Source organism: Myzus persicae, unplaced genomic scaffold, assembly GCF_001856785.1.
Source record: "Myzus persicae strain clone G006 unplaced genomic scaffold, MPER_G0061.0, whole genome shotgun sequence".
Lineage (NCBI taxonomy): Eukaryota > Metazoa > Arthropoda > Insecta > Hemiptera > Aphididae > Myzus > Myzus persicae.
The window spans coordinates 135,138-154,098 of NW_019103659.1; the positions used below are offsets into that span (position 1 = coordinate 135,138).

At 29.0% G+C, this 18,961-nt stretch overlaps 1 protein-coding gene across 2 annotated transcripts in view; it reads right to left on the reverse strand.

Moving 5' to 3' along the window:
• Positions 1 to 18,961, reverse strand: part of LOC111035002 — a 32,628-nt gene that overhangs the window by 8,109 nt on the left and 5,558 nt on the right. Inside the window, exons 2-3 of one of the 2 annotated variants that reach the window (XM_022316472.1) lie at positions 5,535 to 5,612; positions 2,643 to 2,757 (exon numbers count right to left, since the gene is read on the reverse strand). In XM_022316472.1, coding sequence (XP_022172164.1) covers positions 2,643 to 2,757; positions 5,535 to 5,593 — 174 coding nt within the window. In that variant the 5' untranslated portion in view covers positions 5,594 to 5,612. The remainder of the gene's footprint in view (positions 1 to 2,642; positions 2,758 to 5,534; positions 5,613 to 18,961) is intronic. The other variant, XM_022316474.1, reaches the window with a different exon arrangement.

An 18,961-nucleotide genomic window follows, 5' to 3' on the forward strand; every position in this document is an offset into this window, starting at 1 on the left:
GTCTAAAAATACAAACGTTAGGTATAAACTATAGAGGGTAGTGAAGGAAAGGGTTTCGTCGGTTTGCACACCTCGACATCTGGTAGGTATGTCCCAAGAATAATATGTAGTAAATTATAAAAACGATATTAAGTGGTTCATTAGTATTTAAAATAAATTAGGACCACACAAATTACTTCAATTATACGTCTTTAGATCTACGTTTCAAATGACATATACTTTCGATATAGATCCTATGTGTGCCGTATAAAGCATACACACATTCGAGTTTGACATTTAATTAATTAACATAAAACGATTGATATAATCGTATTGAAGTTACTTGTTCACTTTAGTCATTATTATACAAATTTATTTTCCTAATGTTTCTATAAGATATGTATAAAAAAAATGTGAAATTAAATACCTATATTTTCTTGAAAGTTTAAAGGGCAGTGCTATTTTTTACCATTGTATCATCGTTATGTACATTTTTTTGTTCCATGGGTATAGTCGTTTATAGGTAATAGAATTCGCGATTAGTATTTAACTATCTTGTAACCATAAATACATATTATTTTTACTGTATACGAGCCATAGTAAAATAATATTAACTACACTCTGATATTGATGACTGCAGCGAAACAGAAAAAATGTGCATGTCCCACACGACGTACCCACACCGACACCGTATCGTATACTACTCGCTACTATACTTATATACGAAATTAATAGTTTGCCGGCGACTTGCCCAGACGATAATATTATAATATTACGTTCGATTTCCAATCGAGGCGGTTATCGGAATCTACAACATCTACGAGATTTTTAATGATTCCAAATAACAGGTTGGCCGGATACTGGTGGCTGTGCAGTGTCTGAGTATAATAATAATAATAATAATAATAATAATATAATAATAATAATATAATATCAGAACATTCAAAATACAGAATACACCGTATTCTCGAATATTTCTCGTATATACATACGTTATGCGGTATGCGTATCTCTACCAACAGTAATTATTATTATACACTGATCCGTTATGAAATATACGACCACCGCCGCAATCACGCGGTTTCCTTGGCCTCTGACCGCGCTTACCTGCACATACGCGCTGATATTATATTATATTGTCTCAAGAGGAGAGGCTTTACTAGTATAATTTGTTTTTGGGGATTATTCTCATATTATATTGTATTGATGTCTGTATTTACATACGTAACGTATATAATATATATATATTTCGTATTTAGGTATACTGCGTAGCACGAACCGTGTGGTCGTTGATCGTTAGGATATTCTAGATTCGTTCCATATTCGCAGTGGGTATGATGCACAACAGCACAGCGAGTTACTCAGTTGCATGTTAACGAAATAATATTATATACCCAGCCTTATATAGTTATATATTATATGCATATTTAATGTTTATAAACCGAATAATATAAAATTGCTGATTTGGTTATATACCAGTAAAATTATTATTTATTTTCTTCTGAAACTTTTCAATTTTACATTTTAAACTCCTTTATTTGTTTCTCCATGCGCTATAATATAAATAAAGAAGGTTTAAGTCTAAGTTTATTCTGCTTATAAAAGATAATAAACATTAACTTTGTGTGTGCATACATACTTCAAAACGTTAGGTTTTCGTATTTATAACTGTTTTATTATTATTATTATTATTATTGAATAATAACACAGTTTTTCGTATATGTAACAATAATTCATGTTCGTAGACATTAATATAACAAATAAAGGGTTAGGTAAAATTATTTCATATATTTCAACGTCAAAGAATATCACCAGTGTTGCACGACGAAGAATTGCAAAAATATCTTTTTGTCCGAGTGATTTATTTTTGTATTTACTTTGAAGTCGGGGTCGAATAAAGTATTATATAACTATGACATTCAAACAAAGTAAAGATTTAGCACTTTAAGTGTGTCTAAATTTCAAGTATATATAAATAGTTTGAACTTTTATTTACATATAGTTTGATAAACTTTCTGCCAACTTATGTGACTAAATAATGCACAAAAACCACTATGCTTGTACCTATCCCCGAAGGACATAAGTTGATATTTTATGCCTTACACCACATCAAGAGAAATATACGAGCTTACATGTATGGATAGTCTTAGTATTATGTTTGAGAATGAAATTACAGTTTCTGAAAGCAACGTTCACTGGTTAGGTTACTGGGTTAAACAATGTTGTCAACACTTGCGAAGATAATTAATACTTAACGAAGTGCATTAATACTTAAAGGTTCCTATTATCGAGAAATGGATCTATATACTTGAAGGTATGCTTTATTCATCTAAAAATTGGTTTCCGTATTTTTTCTTTTATATATAGATAGGTACTAGGAATTGGAAAAAAATTTAAAATGTGAATTAATCATAATTAATGTTTACAAATAGTTTATTTCGGACACCGAACTTATTTATTTATTATTCAATACCAGTTAAGCCTTATTTCAATATGTTATTATACAATCTATACGCACAAGTACAATTTAATCGGTTAATAATAGCATAATAAGTGTTTCAAATGTTTCGGGAACACTTTTTATTATTTTACTTTAATGGTTTCTGTGCTAATCACTTTATTCATTTTGATAGTATTACACCAAGAGCTATGATGGTACTTACCAGTGAAATGGTTCTTTGAGGCGACATTTTGGCCCTTTGGTCGGCTGCCACCATTTGACTGGCGTATAAATTGTTATACAGCTCCGCGATGGTCGAGTTGTTCTTCTTTGACGACCTGCAACGACAGCAAAGTGAGTATGAATGAACAGGTTTTTCGACATTTTCGCGTTCGCGTACATGCGAACGTTGCATATATATTATAATACACATCGAGTCGGTGCGTAATTATAGTTTAATTTTGCGTGTGTGTAGTTCATCGTAATTATAATACGATTTCAAGGCAAAATCGTACAACCAAATTGTGTTGAAAAATCACAACAAGTAGGTTAGGCGAAATATTAACTCTTAACTAGATATTTTTATTAAATGAAAATACTTGCATAGGTGCATGTATAAATAGAACGAATAATAAATAATAATAAATCGCAAATAAATATATTTTATATATTCGATTTTTATTATAGTCGTTTCACGTTTGTCATTATAGGTTATCAAATTTTTTTTATTCTCAAGAATAGCATTGTTTACACATTATGATAGGTATGTATTATATATATTACGTAAATAACTTAGCTTTTCGTGTAAAAAAACTTTTACTAAATAAGTATACTATTTCAAAAACAATATCAGACATTTAATATACTCGACTTCACATATTAAATCTTATAATTCTTATATATGTATATACTTATATTAGGTATATACTATCATTGATTATAAATACTAGTATTTATAATCAATGATACTATATATATAATTCATACCTATATTTGATGAAAAATTATTGTACAACACGCATAACTGCATATGAGTATTTAGTGTCAATGCTATAAAAACTAATTAGATAAAAAACAATTTATGATAGTTGTTCAAATAAACATTGGTCATTAAATAATGTTTGTAATATAATACTATTAAACATAGACTTTAGACATAACAGTTTGAGATCTGCATATGATCGCATAAATTGTCCACGAGTTCACATTGTATATCAGCCGCGTAGCCAGGAATTCCAAAGCAGGGAGGGGTTGCTATGAAAAAAAAACTTTAATGGAGGAAATAAAATATACTAGGTAGGTATACATTTGTCATTTTCAATATTTATAAGTATTTATATTATTAAAATTAATTTATATTAAATATTTTCCATATTATACGGAGACAATTTATTTTCTACCATTTGATTATACTATGTAGGTACCTATTATACAAGTGCGATAAATAAACATGGTCAGGTTGAATATATAAAATAAATATAAAATAATTTTTTTTTCATAAATGTCTAAAAATAAAAAAAATAATTGTAAATAGTAACTTTATTTAACCTTAGTTGTATTTCGTCTTGCAATTGTGCAGATATCTGTGTTGTATCTACCATATTACCTAAATCCTAACTAAACCTAAGATTCTTTGAAAAATAATTTTCAAAGTGTATCGAAATCGCCTCTCGAAAACGCACACAGTTACAATAGGATGGTCCACGATTAATCCTAAATCACACCAAGTTCTAATTAAACTAATTCGATCCTCTTATATTCCAGTATATTTTATAGGCATACATTTTTTATTTATTAGGTCATAGGTGTCTTCTAAACTAATATGATAAATTTGTTAACGATGTTTAAAAAATGAATTTACAGTTTATAATAAAATACTGGGATAAATATCAAGCAAGAAATTCATTTTATATTTTAACTGAAGTGAATAATGAATTGATCTTATTATGATGTTTTTTATTGTGTCTGAAGACACTTTGTATAGTAGAAAAAATTAATCTTTAACTTTGAGAGCGGTTTCTGGATATAGTTGGATCTAGTTGGTAATTTTGTAAAGTATACTAATTATCGAAAGTAAAGTTTTCTAATACTATTCAAAATAATTGGTAAAATAAAGAAAAACTATAATTTTTACGCCGCAAAACTTTGGTTTTTACTGTTCCTAATTCAAAAGTAAATAACTGGCGAGACATGACTATTTATCATAATTAAATTTAATATATTTACAAAATAATTATATAAGCATTTTCTAGGCAAGAAATGAATTTGAGAATATTTTGGCTCTTTTTGTGCTATTGATGGACATTAAAAATATTCTACTTATTTTAGTACTATTTAATTTATGTTTGATAACATTTGTCTATTAGTAAAAAGTTTGAACAGTTAACAGAACCACAGAAGGAATCTCGTGTGTTTTATAATAGTAATTAAAAAATATCAAATGTTAATAATCATATTAGTAGTTTAAGACATTTTCAATTTTGATGGCTATTTTATGTATTTCAACATCAAATCCCAAGTAAATAGAGTCTTCTGTACTTCTTAAACAAAATATAACGATACTAAGCAGTATATTTATTATTTAGATTTTAGACGATAGAACATAAATTTAAATTCAAAGTTTAGGTTAATTATTCAAGCATAATATTATTATATAATATGCCTAATATATGGGCTATAAGCCATGTTTGTTCTCACAATGAATTATAAAATACAATCTATTAATATTATTTCATTGAATAGACATTTATGAACTATATACTTGTACTACATATTAATATCATATTTTTGAACATATTATAATGTATAAAAAGCTAAAAAGTTTTGAAAGTTTGGTAAACAACTTTAGTGGGAATCATAGATTGTATATTATATCTTTTAAATTAAAATCTGTTTTTTTGATTACATAATATAAATTTGAAGTTGATCAGTAATTTTTTTTTTAAATTTGATTGAAAATTACATATTTTCACTGAAATGTTTTGTATACAAATTACTTTTTACATTAACATTTCTTAAAACTAATTATTGAGTTTTGTTAAAATACTTTTGATGAAAACTGAAATATAATATTCTTAGATAGTTTTGAAATTTTAAAAGTAGTTTCAGTATTCACCTTTTGCCACATCGTCTTAGTAAATTGAAGTCACTAATTTGAGAAGCCGTAGAACTCATGATATCACACCATATGACCCTAAAAACACATAGAAAGAAATGTTAGATATTAGAATTTATTAGTATGATTAAGTAGGGAAAACATTCAGTTAAGAACTTAAAAATGATCACATTGTCAATAAATTAATATAATATTAATATTCATAGTAACATTTTATTTATAAATTAAACCTAAAGCTCTTAATAGATTAATTATTCTTATTAAATATTAATATATTAAAGTTAGTTATTCTATCAATAATTTAGGATTATATTGTGTTATTAGTTATTATATTAATTGTTTGCATTAGTTACATATATTATATTTTTAGTTTTAAATTTAAAATTATTAAAATTGATCCCTTAAAAAGAAAAGGAGGAAAGTAAGTAACTCTAATATTTGGTTGTACAGTAGGTGTCGGAGAGTGACGTTGATAATATCAAGTAAGTCATCGTAATGTACGTGTTATAATTAAATTCAATAATTAATCATTGCATACAAAAAACGATTCTGAATGAATATGGTCTGTCAGTCTTTGTATAACTAGATAGTAGATATATTTAATATTTTTATGATATATTTATATTGCTGTTGGAAAGTAATTTATTTTACTATTAGTAATACAATACGTTGAATTAATTTTTTCCATAAACATTGTATTTGAAAATTTCGTTGTGTGTATAAAATATTATAATGTACGTTAAATGTTAAAAGTTACAAGTAGGTACCAAGAATATTATTATTAAATTGCAACAGAATATTAAATAACTAAAATCGATTTTTTTTTTTGTTTAAATATGTACTATTTCGTCCAAATTTTAACATCAAATGCTTATCTAATATATCGTTTTATATTTTTAACTTTTGAGTACCTAGCAATAACTTATAGGAAAACATTTTTATCGACGTTTTTAGAAGAAAAATAAATAAAACTTCAGTGGTAATATAATAAACATTTTTTGAAAATATAAAGTATCTAAGGTTATTTGTCTTTGAGTTATACCGAAGAAAAAAAAATCAATTTTGTCAAATACTGGTTTTGAGTAAAAATTACTGTTTTTCCTAAATTTTTCCCGTTTATTTTGAAAAGTTCTGGGAACTTACATTGGACCCCAAAAATACCAACTAGATTCAATTTTATACCAAAAACTGGCTCCAAAGTTGATAATCGAGGCAATTTTACTGTCCTAAAATGTGATGAAAGACATGGTGAAAAAATGCATTGTAAAATCAATAGGAACAATCAATTTTCGCTCAGAATCCGAAATTCAATAATTCAGATACCTAATACAATACAATATATTATATGGTAATCAATAATTATATAGTTTAAATGTGTTATTATTAAATAATGTTATGTTAATGATATAGTTAGTTTGTTTACAGTATTAATTATACTTATATAATACAAAAGTTATGTTAATTTCTTTCTTATTCGTTTTACAATTAATGTACGTCCGAAGGTTTATAAAAAAAAAATAAATAGAATCCCTGTTATCTTTTAAACATTCATACAGGTGTGTAATGGCCAAGCTTTGCAGTGTTTCAGTGCCTGTAATAATATAATCATATATTCTCCAATTCAAAATGTTTTCTTTATAATGTAGGTAGTCGCCGGAAGGAATGTTTTTACATCTACTATAGGTGTTTCAGAAACAACTTTGATATTGTTGCCCGCAATGACGACTTAACCAACTTTAACTGTTTTATTATTATTATTATTTCGGTTATCTCAAACGTGGTCGCCGACACGATTTTTAAATAATGGTCCAAAACATCGCCGACCGTATAATAACATTATGTTTGTATTTTTATTAGCAGCGGCTACATGCGTGACTGTACTATTTTAACAGGTCGTATATTACATACACGCATATACAGAGTGTTTCTATTAACGCGAATCTATGTCTATAATCAGTATCTTTAAACATTGCAATTGTCCGAATAAATTTTGCTAAATGGAAAACTAATTATTTTTTTTTTTAATGTAACATTATAATATGTTTCTCACTGAAACGTGTCACTCCCACTCGATAATATTATATTTATTTGCTAATAACTATAATAAATAATAATAACTTCGTAGTAACTGAGTTTTGATTTTTCAATGTCAACTGTCATATAATAATCGTCACGTAATATAACAGTATAATATTATATACTGTATAGGTATGTCTTGTGACTGCGGTTAATGTCTATTAACGAATTCAATAATATATGAAAAGAAATTAAAAAAAAAAAAATATTTTTTATTCTTTAGAATTATTTAAACGATCAGAGTTGCTGTCGATCGATGTGGAGAGAATCGCCCTGTAAGCTAATCTTATGCTTAGAGACGATTTATACACAAACACAATCTAACCGAACCTGCACATTACATGCTGCTGTATACGTTGATGGACCACAAAATCACGCACACCAGAGCACAATACATAGCTGATCTGTCTCACAATATACACACACGCTGTCCTATTGTGCGATGGCTTCAGCGTAGGCACAACGGATTGCGTCGTTGGAATGTATGTACGTAATTTGTGTATATGTGTGTGTGTGTGTGTGTGTGTGTGTGTGTGTGTGTGTGTGTAGTTATATTTAAAATCGTATATTATTATAATGAATACCTATTATCGCATTAACGAAACCGTTGCGTAATTCGCTCGAATTTCGCATTCGTATACTGACAAATTTACACTTTACCTTCGGGTATACGTGTCGTATACACCTTTGACGTCTCTTGCTGGAGGTTTTAAGTAGGTACCTACCCATACTTAAATATTATATTATTACGAGTCGAATCGTTAATAGACAGTGGCGCAGGAGTGTTTAAACGGACGCGCGCTCGCGCGCACACACACACACACACACACACACCATCATTATAATATTATATATTGTATCTATTATTCTATTATTACACATACCTGCACGGTTGCTGCGATATTATTATCATGCGAAGATTACGCACTTACACACGACTACAACCAACTATATGACAGGCATGTGTAGTCGAAAATCATAACTGTTAACGTCCTTGTCCGCGGCATGCGGTATTTGCGTTGGTTTACGAAACGTAATCGAATTATATATAGTTTGTACGCACGATAAGTCGTACTAGGTACAGCTATTATATTATAGTAATAATAGTACTTGTGGTAGTAGTGTGAAAACTTAAGACAACACTCGGGGGATTTTGGGGTAAGAAAAGTTTTTAGGCAAACACAACACCACGCTGGCGCCGTATGTGTTGGTGCAAGTTTGTCGCACTCGCATGTACGTGTGCGGTGTGCATGTGCATACACGAGTTTTCTATCCCTTTATGCCACCCCAAGTTCGCTGATGGCGGTGACAACAAGTCTTAACATTTCGTCTGTCTTAAACTAATATTACATAACCAGATCAGAAATAACTCGAGTGTACGCGCAGAGGAAATATATTAAATATATTATTATATTTATTAAAAACTCGCTGAATTTATGGTCCACAATTAATATTGTAATTTTTAAAAAATAACATCAACAATAAAATTAAAACATAATAATAATTTAATACTTTAATTAATAAGTGATAATAATAACTCATTTTATACCTAATAATAATTTATTATATCTTTATAATAGTAAAAACGTTTTGTGCTTATACTCTTGTGTTTATTTCTATTATAATAATTTACATTTATTTATTGACTACTTATAATAAAATAAATATAGAATATTTTTAGGTACCTAACCCATATTTTACTAACAAAACCAACCTCAAATAATTATTGAGTTTTTTTTTTACTTTCAAAGATTCCCTAGTTAGTTAATTGATTATTATTATAATTAATTAAATCTGAAGATTAATTTGCATTTTTAGAAATTAATTTTCATTTTATGATGTTATTATATTTTAATAATTTAAATATTTTTATCTAGTCTTAAAAGTACAATAAATAACAATCACTAATTAGGTTTATTTATTTTTCTATATATAGTTTAAGAAAATGTATGGTTTATAATATTTAAAATTTAAGTATTAATTATTCTTAGCAGTTGAAATCTTTAAACACTGTACGAAATGTGGAATAGTAAATAGATATTATATAATATTTTCAAAAATAATTTGTCAAATAAGAAGAGTCGTAATACTGAATAATAACATTAATTTGAATATTTACAGGTGAATAGTATTATTTATTATTTTCAGGTCGTTAAAAATACAACGTAGGTATAAGGTTTAAGCATTAGCCATTAGTATTCTTTGCCATGATATGCAAAATGTGTAATGTAATCATGTACCATTCATTTTTCGTATTATAACATAATATTGTATACAGATTATTATATTCTATAAAATAAATAAATAAAGGTATAAGCATAAAAAAGTTTGTAACTGTACGGGGAAAAATATTTCGACTAGTATTTTATTCAATATAGGTAGGTATATCTATAACCTTTAATAATAATATAATAACAAACGACCTTGTGAAATATTACTATCGGAACAGCAATCTGAAGTGGGATGAGAGGAAATTTTTTCATTCATATAACTTTCAATTCAATGTATTTACGAAATTATGCAAATGACAAAATATAGGTAGGTATTTCATCAAATGTATGGATTTTAAGTGATTATAGTTAATTCAATCTCCAGACTAATTGTAGTTTTACATATATGATATTTATTTGTTAATAATTAATTGAAATATATTAACGGTCACAATTAAATTCAAACATAAGGTACACGGTTAAATGGTTTAAAAAACCAATTGAAATTTTACGATCTTTGACAGTGTGATTACGTATCTTAACAACTTCACTACACATAAAAAAATACCGGAAACTTGAACCGTTCTGAACCGGTTTTACTAGGTTTGAAAATTGGTTAGATTATATTTTCTGCTCGTTCCCGTTCCTTGTGGTCACCGAAAATATCATTAAAAATATTATTCCTTATTTTTGATTATCGGCACGACGTAATTTACGTTAGTTAACTTCGATATTCAACCAAAAAACACTCGAAAGCAAACATTTGTCACCCGTCGTTTTCATTATAGATTTTATATTATGTAAAAAAAAAAACACTGCAGGTACCTACATATAAGAGTTAATTCGGTTAAACTCACCTCGACTGTTTTAATATTTTAGAGAAAAATGTCCGCTATAATTGTTGAAACAAACAACTTAAAAAAAGATATTCTCCTGGACATTATGGTATAGAAGGGGAAATTATTTGCACCAAGTGGCATGTGTAAATAGCAATAACAACTTATAATAGACATTGAGTTTAAAAAAATGGTTATTATTTATTGTTTTTTATTTTGTAGGTAGGTACACGAATTATTTCGAAAGGTATTTCAAAATTAAAATTGGCATTGTTTTTTTTGCGTTAGGAATATTATTATTTATAAGTACTCAAAATGTTTTGTCTGCCAATGCAAATAGCTTGACATATCTACATGTATATTGTAAAAATGAATAGTTAAATAATTCTTTAGACGACATTTTAATGTTGTGTAAGTAACTGCACTGAAATGCAAATGAGTAGTTAACAGTTATTTATTATTTTTGCGTCAACAAAGTTCTATAATATTCTAGTTTTGATAAATATTTTACTGATATACGAGTAGTGTTATATGAAATATATATATATTATTATTTCCTATTAGTAACTGTTGTTAATTTTGAGTGTGTAATAAATATATATTGTACATACGTACGTACCTATACATGTTAATTGATTTTATAATTTCAGACAGAGGTACGTAATTATTAAAAAGCAGAGTTTATTAAATTTAATTTAAACAAGAAAATTATCTCCAAATAATGCACGAGCGTGTCAGTTTCGGCCCAAACTGCACAATATATATATATATAGGTACCTAATGGCTGCTAATATATTTATTACAGATTAGGTACACTATATAACTGTAATTTACTAATATGTTCTTGTCACGTGTACTAGCTATTGCATCAACAGAAAAAATATTTATGTTTAACCGACTTCGATAACAACAACGATAACAAGTTGCATTATTTTGTTTTCAACTATAGGTATGTATTATATACAGAATACTTTCGAAACATTTTATAGGTACGGATATTGTTAAGTACGTGTTTATTATTGTAGCGTCACAATGGTCAATCCGATCACGATCGTGTCCGATGCTCAAATAAGGATTTACTGGGCATAATATTATACTTATCCGAAGCTTTGAGAGAATATATTTTTTCGCGGAGGTTATATACCAACTGGTTTTCCACAGCCGTCTCCAAAGTCACACCGACATTATTATAGCGATAATAGTTTATTGTATGTTGACACGTATATTAGTTACATAACTACTATGGCGTGGGACCCTATTTTTTGATATCAAACGCGTATAAGCGGACATATTATGACCAGATTGGGTTTATTTAAGGAAAACGGGGTTTTTTTTTATTCCTCTGTCTTACAAAACAGATCATCAAGGTTCAAGACCATTCCCACGAGACCAAACAATGACCATGCATGGTATACCGTGGTTAGTGCCGGTTACAACTGTTTGAATTAGGGCCACGGTATTATATCCATTTAGAGCCTACATATAGTATAAATGTTAGTAAAAAATATATTAGTGAAGAAAAGGGGAAAGTCATTTCTTTGAAAAATTAAAGCATAAAAACGAATTCAATTATATTTATTGTAAAATAAATTACCATTTTTAAAGTAATTGCATAACTATTATAAAAGTTAAACCAAAATTAGTGAATATCTAATTGTATAAGTATTCACATGCAGATTTGAGCTCTTTTAAAGTTGATATCATTTTTACTTTTAATGTTGAGTTGCTGGATTTTAGACGTAGGTACTACTATGAAGGGAATTATTGATGTCATTTTATAGTTAGTATGTTTGTTATTTGTTACCAGTCAATAGACATCAATCACGAACAACTAAACGTTAACGAAAGGATATTTTCGTCACACAATAATTCATCAATAGGACCTGTTTTTTTGGTTAGGTACTACTGCTTATGTACGATTTGATAATGAAATGGACTACAGGACCAGCAATCTTTCGAATGAAACACGAGGTGGTTGGAATCATTAAAAATTGATAGAAAAGCAACAGGATCCTATAAAAAAAATTGAGCCCGGTCAAGCTTAAGTAATGTATGTATAATATATATATATTATATTAATGTTATTTTCTTGTATTACCATTTCGACCTACATACGGACATGTTTTCCCTTTAAACACTTGTATACGTTACACTAACACATGCACACACGAGTGTAGAGATACTCACTGTAGACGCAATAGGCACTACCTTTACAAAGTAAAAAACGCTACGGCAAATTTCTTAAAAAATTAAAAAAATTGAGAACAATTTTTTTACGTGCAGGTACTCAATCATTTTTAAACTGTATATCGCAGGTATTATAACGTCAAAAATAAATACGTCAATATATCCTCATAAGTCATAATATTATCAACTAGTTGTATACATTATTTCTGCTCAAAAATGTATTTAAAAATTATTTTTCCATTTTAATACGACGCATTTTTTAACAATACTAAGGCTATATTATATTACATTATAATAGGTATACGCGTTTCCGGTGTAATTGATTTCAAACATTTTTCTTCAGATATGTTACCATGGGTTTACACTTAAGTGTCAATGGTACAATTACAAAGAAAAACAAGTTGGATGTATTGTATATATGACGAATGTATCGAGCGTAGCGGTTATGTGGATATATTTTATACATGGTTATTAAGATTAATATAAAACACAAAATACGCTCGCAGACGTCTGAGTCGTGTTTGATGTTGTTAACGAAAATACATAATAGCTTATTGTTTGAGGACCCTTATTAACGGAAGTAGAGTTATTGCTCTATTCAATATTGACGAGAAGGTGTGCGCATGCTATTAGATCCGGTCGGTTAAGACATTCGTTCGTCGTGGCCGGTGCAGAACAAAATTGGATTATGTGTAAACACCAAACATCTATGAAGTATATAACCGTCATTTTTCTATATGGTTAATTGCTAGAATACAAACATTGATGTAGAGACATAATTATATAGTATTCATTTAGGAGCTATTCTTGATGCGCTAATAACGCATATATATTCTATAATAATACACCTACCTATGACATGATACGCATAAATGCATTATAATATATAGTATTCGGCTATTTAGTCATTTAACATTTATATATATTATTATTACGATTATTCTAGTTGGTATCAAAACAATAGACAAATAGATGTAGTAGGTATTATATTATGTATTGCGATTTACTTTCATATTTGTTTTGTACGGATTTACCGGTACATTTATAACGTAGGTTTTTACAAAACGTTTGAATTGCCGGAAATCGTACGAAAAAATGTCACGGCACCGTCACGAAATCCAATTGTTGATTAAATAACCTTTTTTTTTCGTTATTATTTTGATTCAAACGTAATTTCTCCTCCGGAAAAAAACATAATATACACAACACATTTACCCTACCACTGAAATCCACCTTCACGGTACGATGACCACTGCAGTATACTTATAGGCGCACAACCTTAACCTCTACCGGCTCTACTGTCAGCTTTATGTAAATGATCGCAAATATAAAATGTATATTCTCACTTATGATAATATCGTAGTGAGCTTATACTCCCACCACGATGACTTATGCAACGACCTAACGGAAAAACAATAATACACACACAATGGCTGTTTCTAATTTAGGTCTATTAAGTATTAAATACGATGGAAGTATACTCCATATAGGGGGAAATAGGATTGAATAAGCAATTTCAACTCGTATACTATATACCGACGAGTAGTGTCTATTTACTGTACCTATATAGTTAATTTCACGGCTCGAATCCGGTGTCCGATTCCTGAATTAGTCGTGTGTTGTTATTACCGTCGATTACGGTGACGAGGGGTCCGATTTAATAATATAATATGTAAGGTTATTAGGAAGTCAAGAGTATTTGGAAACAGAATATATTATTCTGACTGAGTATTACATCTACCAACAGAGTGCGTATTATAAGCTTAAAAAGTTGTCAATGCAGCTGGCTGCTCAGTGTTCACTACTTACATTGTTTTACGGTTTACAGTTATCTATTAAAATAGATAAGACACAATAATATTGTGGTCTGTAGAAACCATATTATATACTCCGCTATATAATAAGTTGTCCCTGGCGAGAAGATCTAAAACGCCATTCAAACCTTCAGCTGTTTGTTTTCGATATAATATTATATTATTAAAAATTTTATACTTTATGCGTTGACGACGAACATCGCTGCTCGTACTACACCACTATGAAGCTATATTTGAGTTCCACTGATTTATGTTGTGCGTGGTCCCATATCAAAGCCTCGCGCCGGAATTACGGCGGACGAGAATGAATGATGAGATGTTATTGAGATAGGGAAGAAGACCTGTTATTTGTATTTTTTTTTTCCATACGTGTAATTGCATCCGGTACACTTTGGTGCACCAACACAAATGGCAATAATATATATATACTTAAAATGCAGGAATGTGCGCGTTTTCTTTGTACTGCGGGCTAAAAGGTAAATCGTTCGAAAACAAACGAAAGAATAAAAAAAGCTGTCTAGTGTTTTATAACATAATGTATAATAGTACTATTGTGTAGCAGACGTACACTTACAATGTAATATACATTTTGTTCTATAATATTATTATTTATATCACACGACTACGCGCTCACACACACACACACACACACACACACACACACACACACACACACATTTTCAAGTCGAATCATGACATGTAAATTGTAGGTAGATATTACTACGATTATGTTATTTTGCGTTTGACATAGTTCGTGCAAATTACTATTCAATTTATAATACTCGCATAGTATATCGAATAATAATATAGTGCTTTAAATATATAATATATATATATATGATTTGAATATTGTACCGACTAATAATCGAGAATAATTTCAAATGAAGTTGACTTAAAATCAATCACTATGAAAATATTACATTAACTAAAACAATTATACATATAAGAGCACAATAATTAATATACTATACCGTTACGTTTGTGTATTGTATTGTTACAGCATGTCTTTCTGAGAAATATTTACTAGAACTAAACTGCAATGTGGTATGAAGTTAAATTTCAAGAAATAATAATGACTCAATGCTAAAGAAAATTAAACTCAACTTCGAGTAAAAAAAAAAAAAATGTTATACATTTTAAAATGTATGCTTCATATTATTTATAATGATATTATAGATATGAATTATAATCAAAAATTTTGTTTAGTCATTTGGATACATTAGCAACACATAATAATATGATTGATGCTTACAATTATGAATGCACCTACACATATTTCAGCAAATAGTGTATCTCTGATCTAATGTGTGTATAATTGAATTTGATACACATAATTCATTCCTTCATGGTTACATATTATTATAGCATATTATGTAAAAAATTAAATTTTAGTTGGATATTCAATACACAACAGATGTTCATTTGGATGTCCGGATTTTTGATTTTTCAAATAAATTTTTTGCTTCGTTGTTAATTTTTATTATAATGGGCAAAATTCTGAGAACCAATGTACAAGAAACCGTCATGCAAGGACAGAGATATAATGCGAATTTATATCTAATGATACAAAAAATACAAAATAAAAGTTTCAAATGTTAACGGTATGATGATTAAAACTTTTTAATAAAAAAATCTATGGTTCACAAAGAGTAAAAATAAAATTAATTTCCTTCAAACCCACAGCCATACTTATATTATAAGTTACATTCAGTAACTATCTATATTATAATAATGATACTAATAACAGTAAAGTTTATATTTATTACATTAATAATATAGTCTATTATTCGAAACTATTATTAACTTATACTATATTATACGGTTAATAACTTATATTGACCATAAGAATGTATATGCACCTAACTATAACATAAATTATAAATCCCTATAGTTTAAAAAAAAATCATTGCTGGTTTATATGGTTTCTATTTTGTACTCGTATGTCATTATATACTATTATCCACTATATATTTTTTTTTCTAATTATTATTGCACTATTCCGTATATGAAGATTTCTAATGAACAGAGCAAAGCCCCCCACGAGTTATAATAAATACAGCAAATGTATTTTGCACCTACTGAGCAGATAATCCTCTGTCACGGGCGTCTCTGATTTGGACATTGTATAATCTATAAATTATTAAATTCTAAAAAACTCGATACGATGTAAAATAGGTGTGTATGCTAAGTGCTTATATACATATATGTAGACCAGGGTAAATTTTATTTTTTAGGGCATGATGGTGAATTTTAATTTTTAACAGAATGTCATGAGGCGACGGATTTGTTACATTATATAATGCTGCATATTATATTTGTATAAACCACTATATATAGAGACTCTGTATTAAAGTGTATTGACTATATTATATAGTACTATTGTTAATATATAGTGTTATGTACGATTGTGCAGTCGATTTCATATACAGGTAGCCAATGAACAATAATATCACCGCTAAATAACGTCATAGGTGTAACAAAAATGACGTTTCTGTGTTTATTATATAGCGCATTATACATAGTATTGTCACAGAACTCAAAAAAGTAGCACAGTCGACTAAGAGTAAATTGTTCATATAATATTTCATTGGCGAGCAGACGTCTAATGTCACACCGTGACTACATATTATATGTAAATATGATGTAAAATATATAATAAATATATATTTATGTATTTTACACCAAATAAAGACATCATCAAGCCTGTTATATTAGCTCGCTTTTAATATATTTAACATACATTTTTAATATCTACATGCAAATGTCTTGTCCAGTTTAATATTTTTAACCACCGTGTAAGTAATATGTTTATTGTATTTTCTTCTCCTGTAGAGGACTTCTTATGGCTGGTGCAGTTGAACTTTTTGGGCGAATCGGTGTGCGTTAAATAAGGAGCTATCTATATTATATATTACATTGTTAATTCCACCACAAAGTTCTCACATAGGACTCGCACATACTTTATTACGTTATACTGTTATAGGTAACATAGCGCTTGTGCGTTTTAGATACGAAATGTAGAGAGTTTATTAAGTCCTATTCTTGATTTGGTAAGAACAACTGCAGCAGTGTCCGCACTTCATACATTTTCTTAAGGGTTCATATCGTTATTGTCAACGATACTTAATTTACTTTTATATAAAAACTTTTTTAATTAGGTACAACAAAATATGAGAAATTACGGTTTTCCTACGGTCGTAACATGATTTAATTGTTTTCCATTTTTCAGGCAGTGACCTTGCCGCAGCGAAGCGTTTTCCTCTGCCTGCAGTGTCGTGCAGTACCTATTATTATTGTTGTACAGGTAAAACTATACCATTGGTTAATAACAACCATACAATAGTAAAATATTGGATGGAATCTACGATGATGGGAATGAGAAGAGAAAAAGATAGTCTTGCTTCGTTCTGCGCAACTATATATTGTATACATTAAACATGATGTATTATATATACCGTCTATTTTATATTTTGTGGTACTCGTCATTCGGCTTCGCAAGTCGTCGCTGTGATACCGCCGCAAGGACTCTCTTCATGTCGAAATCACGACGACGATATCGACCAGGCCGGATAGAGTAATAATAATATTACTCTTCTATGGACCCAACACGCGTAATGATAATGATAGTAATAATAATAACATAACGACGATTGTTGTTGTTGTGCGTCTTCGTTGAAGGAGTGCTTTCCGGGACGAGTCGGGTATCCCCCCCTCAAATTGTGCTGGCGCGCGAAACTCGCAGCGACGTTTCGTCCTATTAATCATATCGAACAGCAGGCGATCGGACAACGAATGGCGGTGGCGGTAATTATACGTACCTAGGTACATATTGCTGAAAACTAATTAACCGGTAGGTATTCGTATCTAAATCGAACACGATTGAGAGTGCGCCGACAACAGCGTTATTGGTTATATAAAATAGATATGTTCGATTTTGTTCTTGAAGTACAATTCGATTCCGCTGCATATAATAATTTAGTTAGGATAAGAGGGAACGTTGAAACAATACGAGTTACAATATGTAGTTACATAATATTATTTTTTAGCTTAGTGTTTACCCTTTTACCTATACCTTTCCTTTCAACGTTGTATACAGATTAATTGTGAGCTATAAGGAGTGTCTTAATACATTAAAAAGTTGCCAAACTTAAGCGATAATCTTAAAAAAATATGTAATATTTTACCAGAAAAACCGATCGTAAAGTATAATGAATAAAAGTTTTCTGAAACTATATTGTATTGTTTTCAGTAGTAGTACTTAATTTTTTTTTTAAGCGTTAAAGTCTCTGCAGTAGGTACCAATT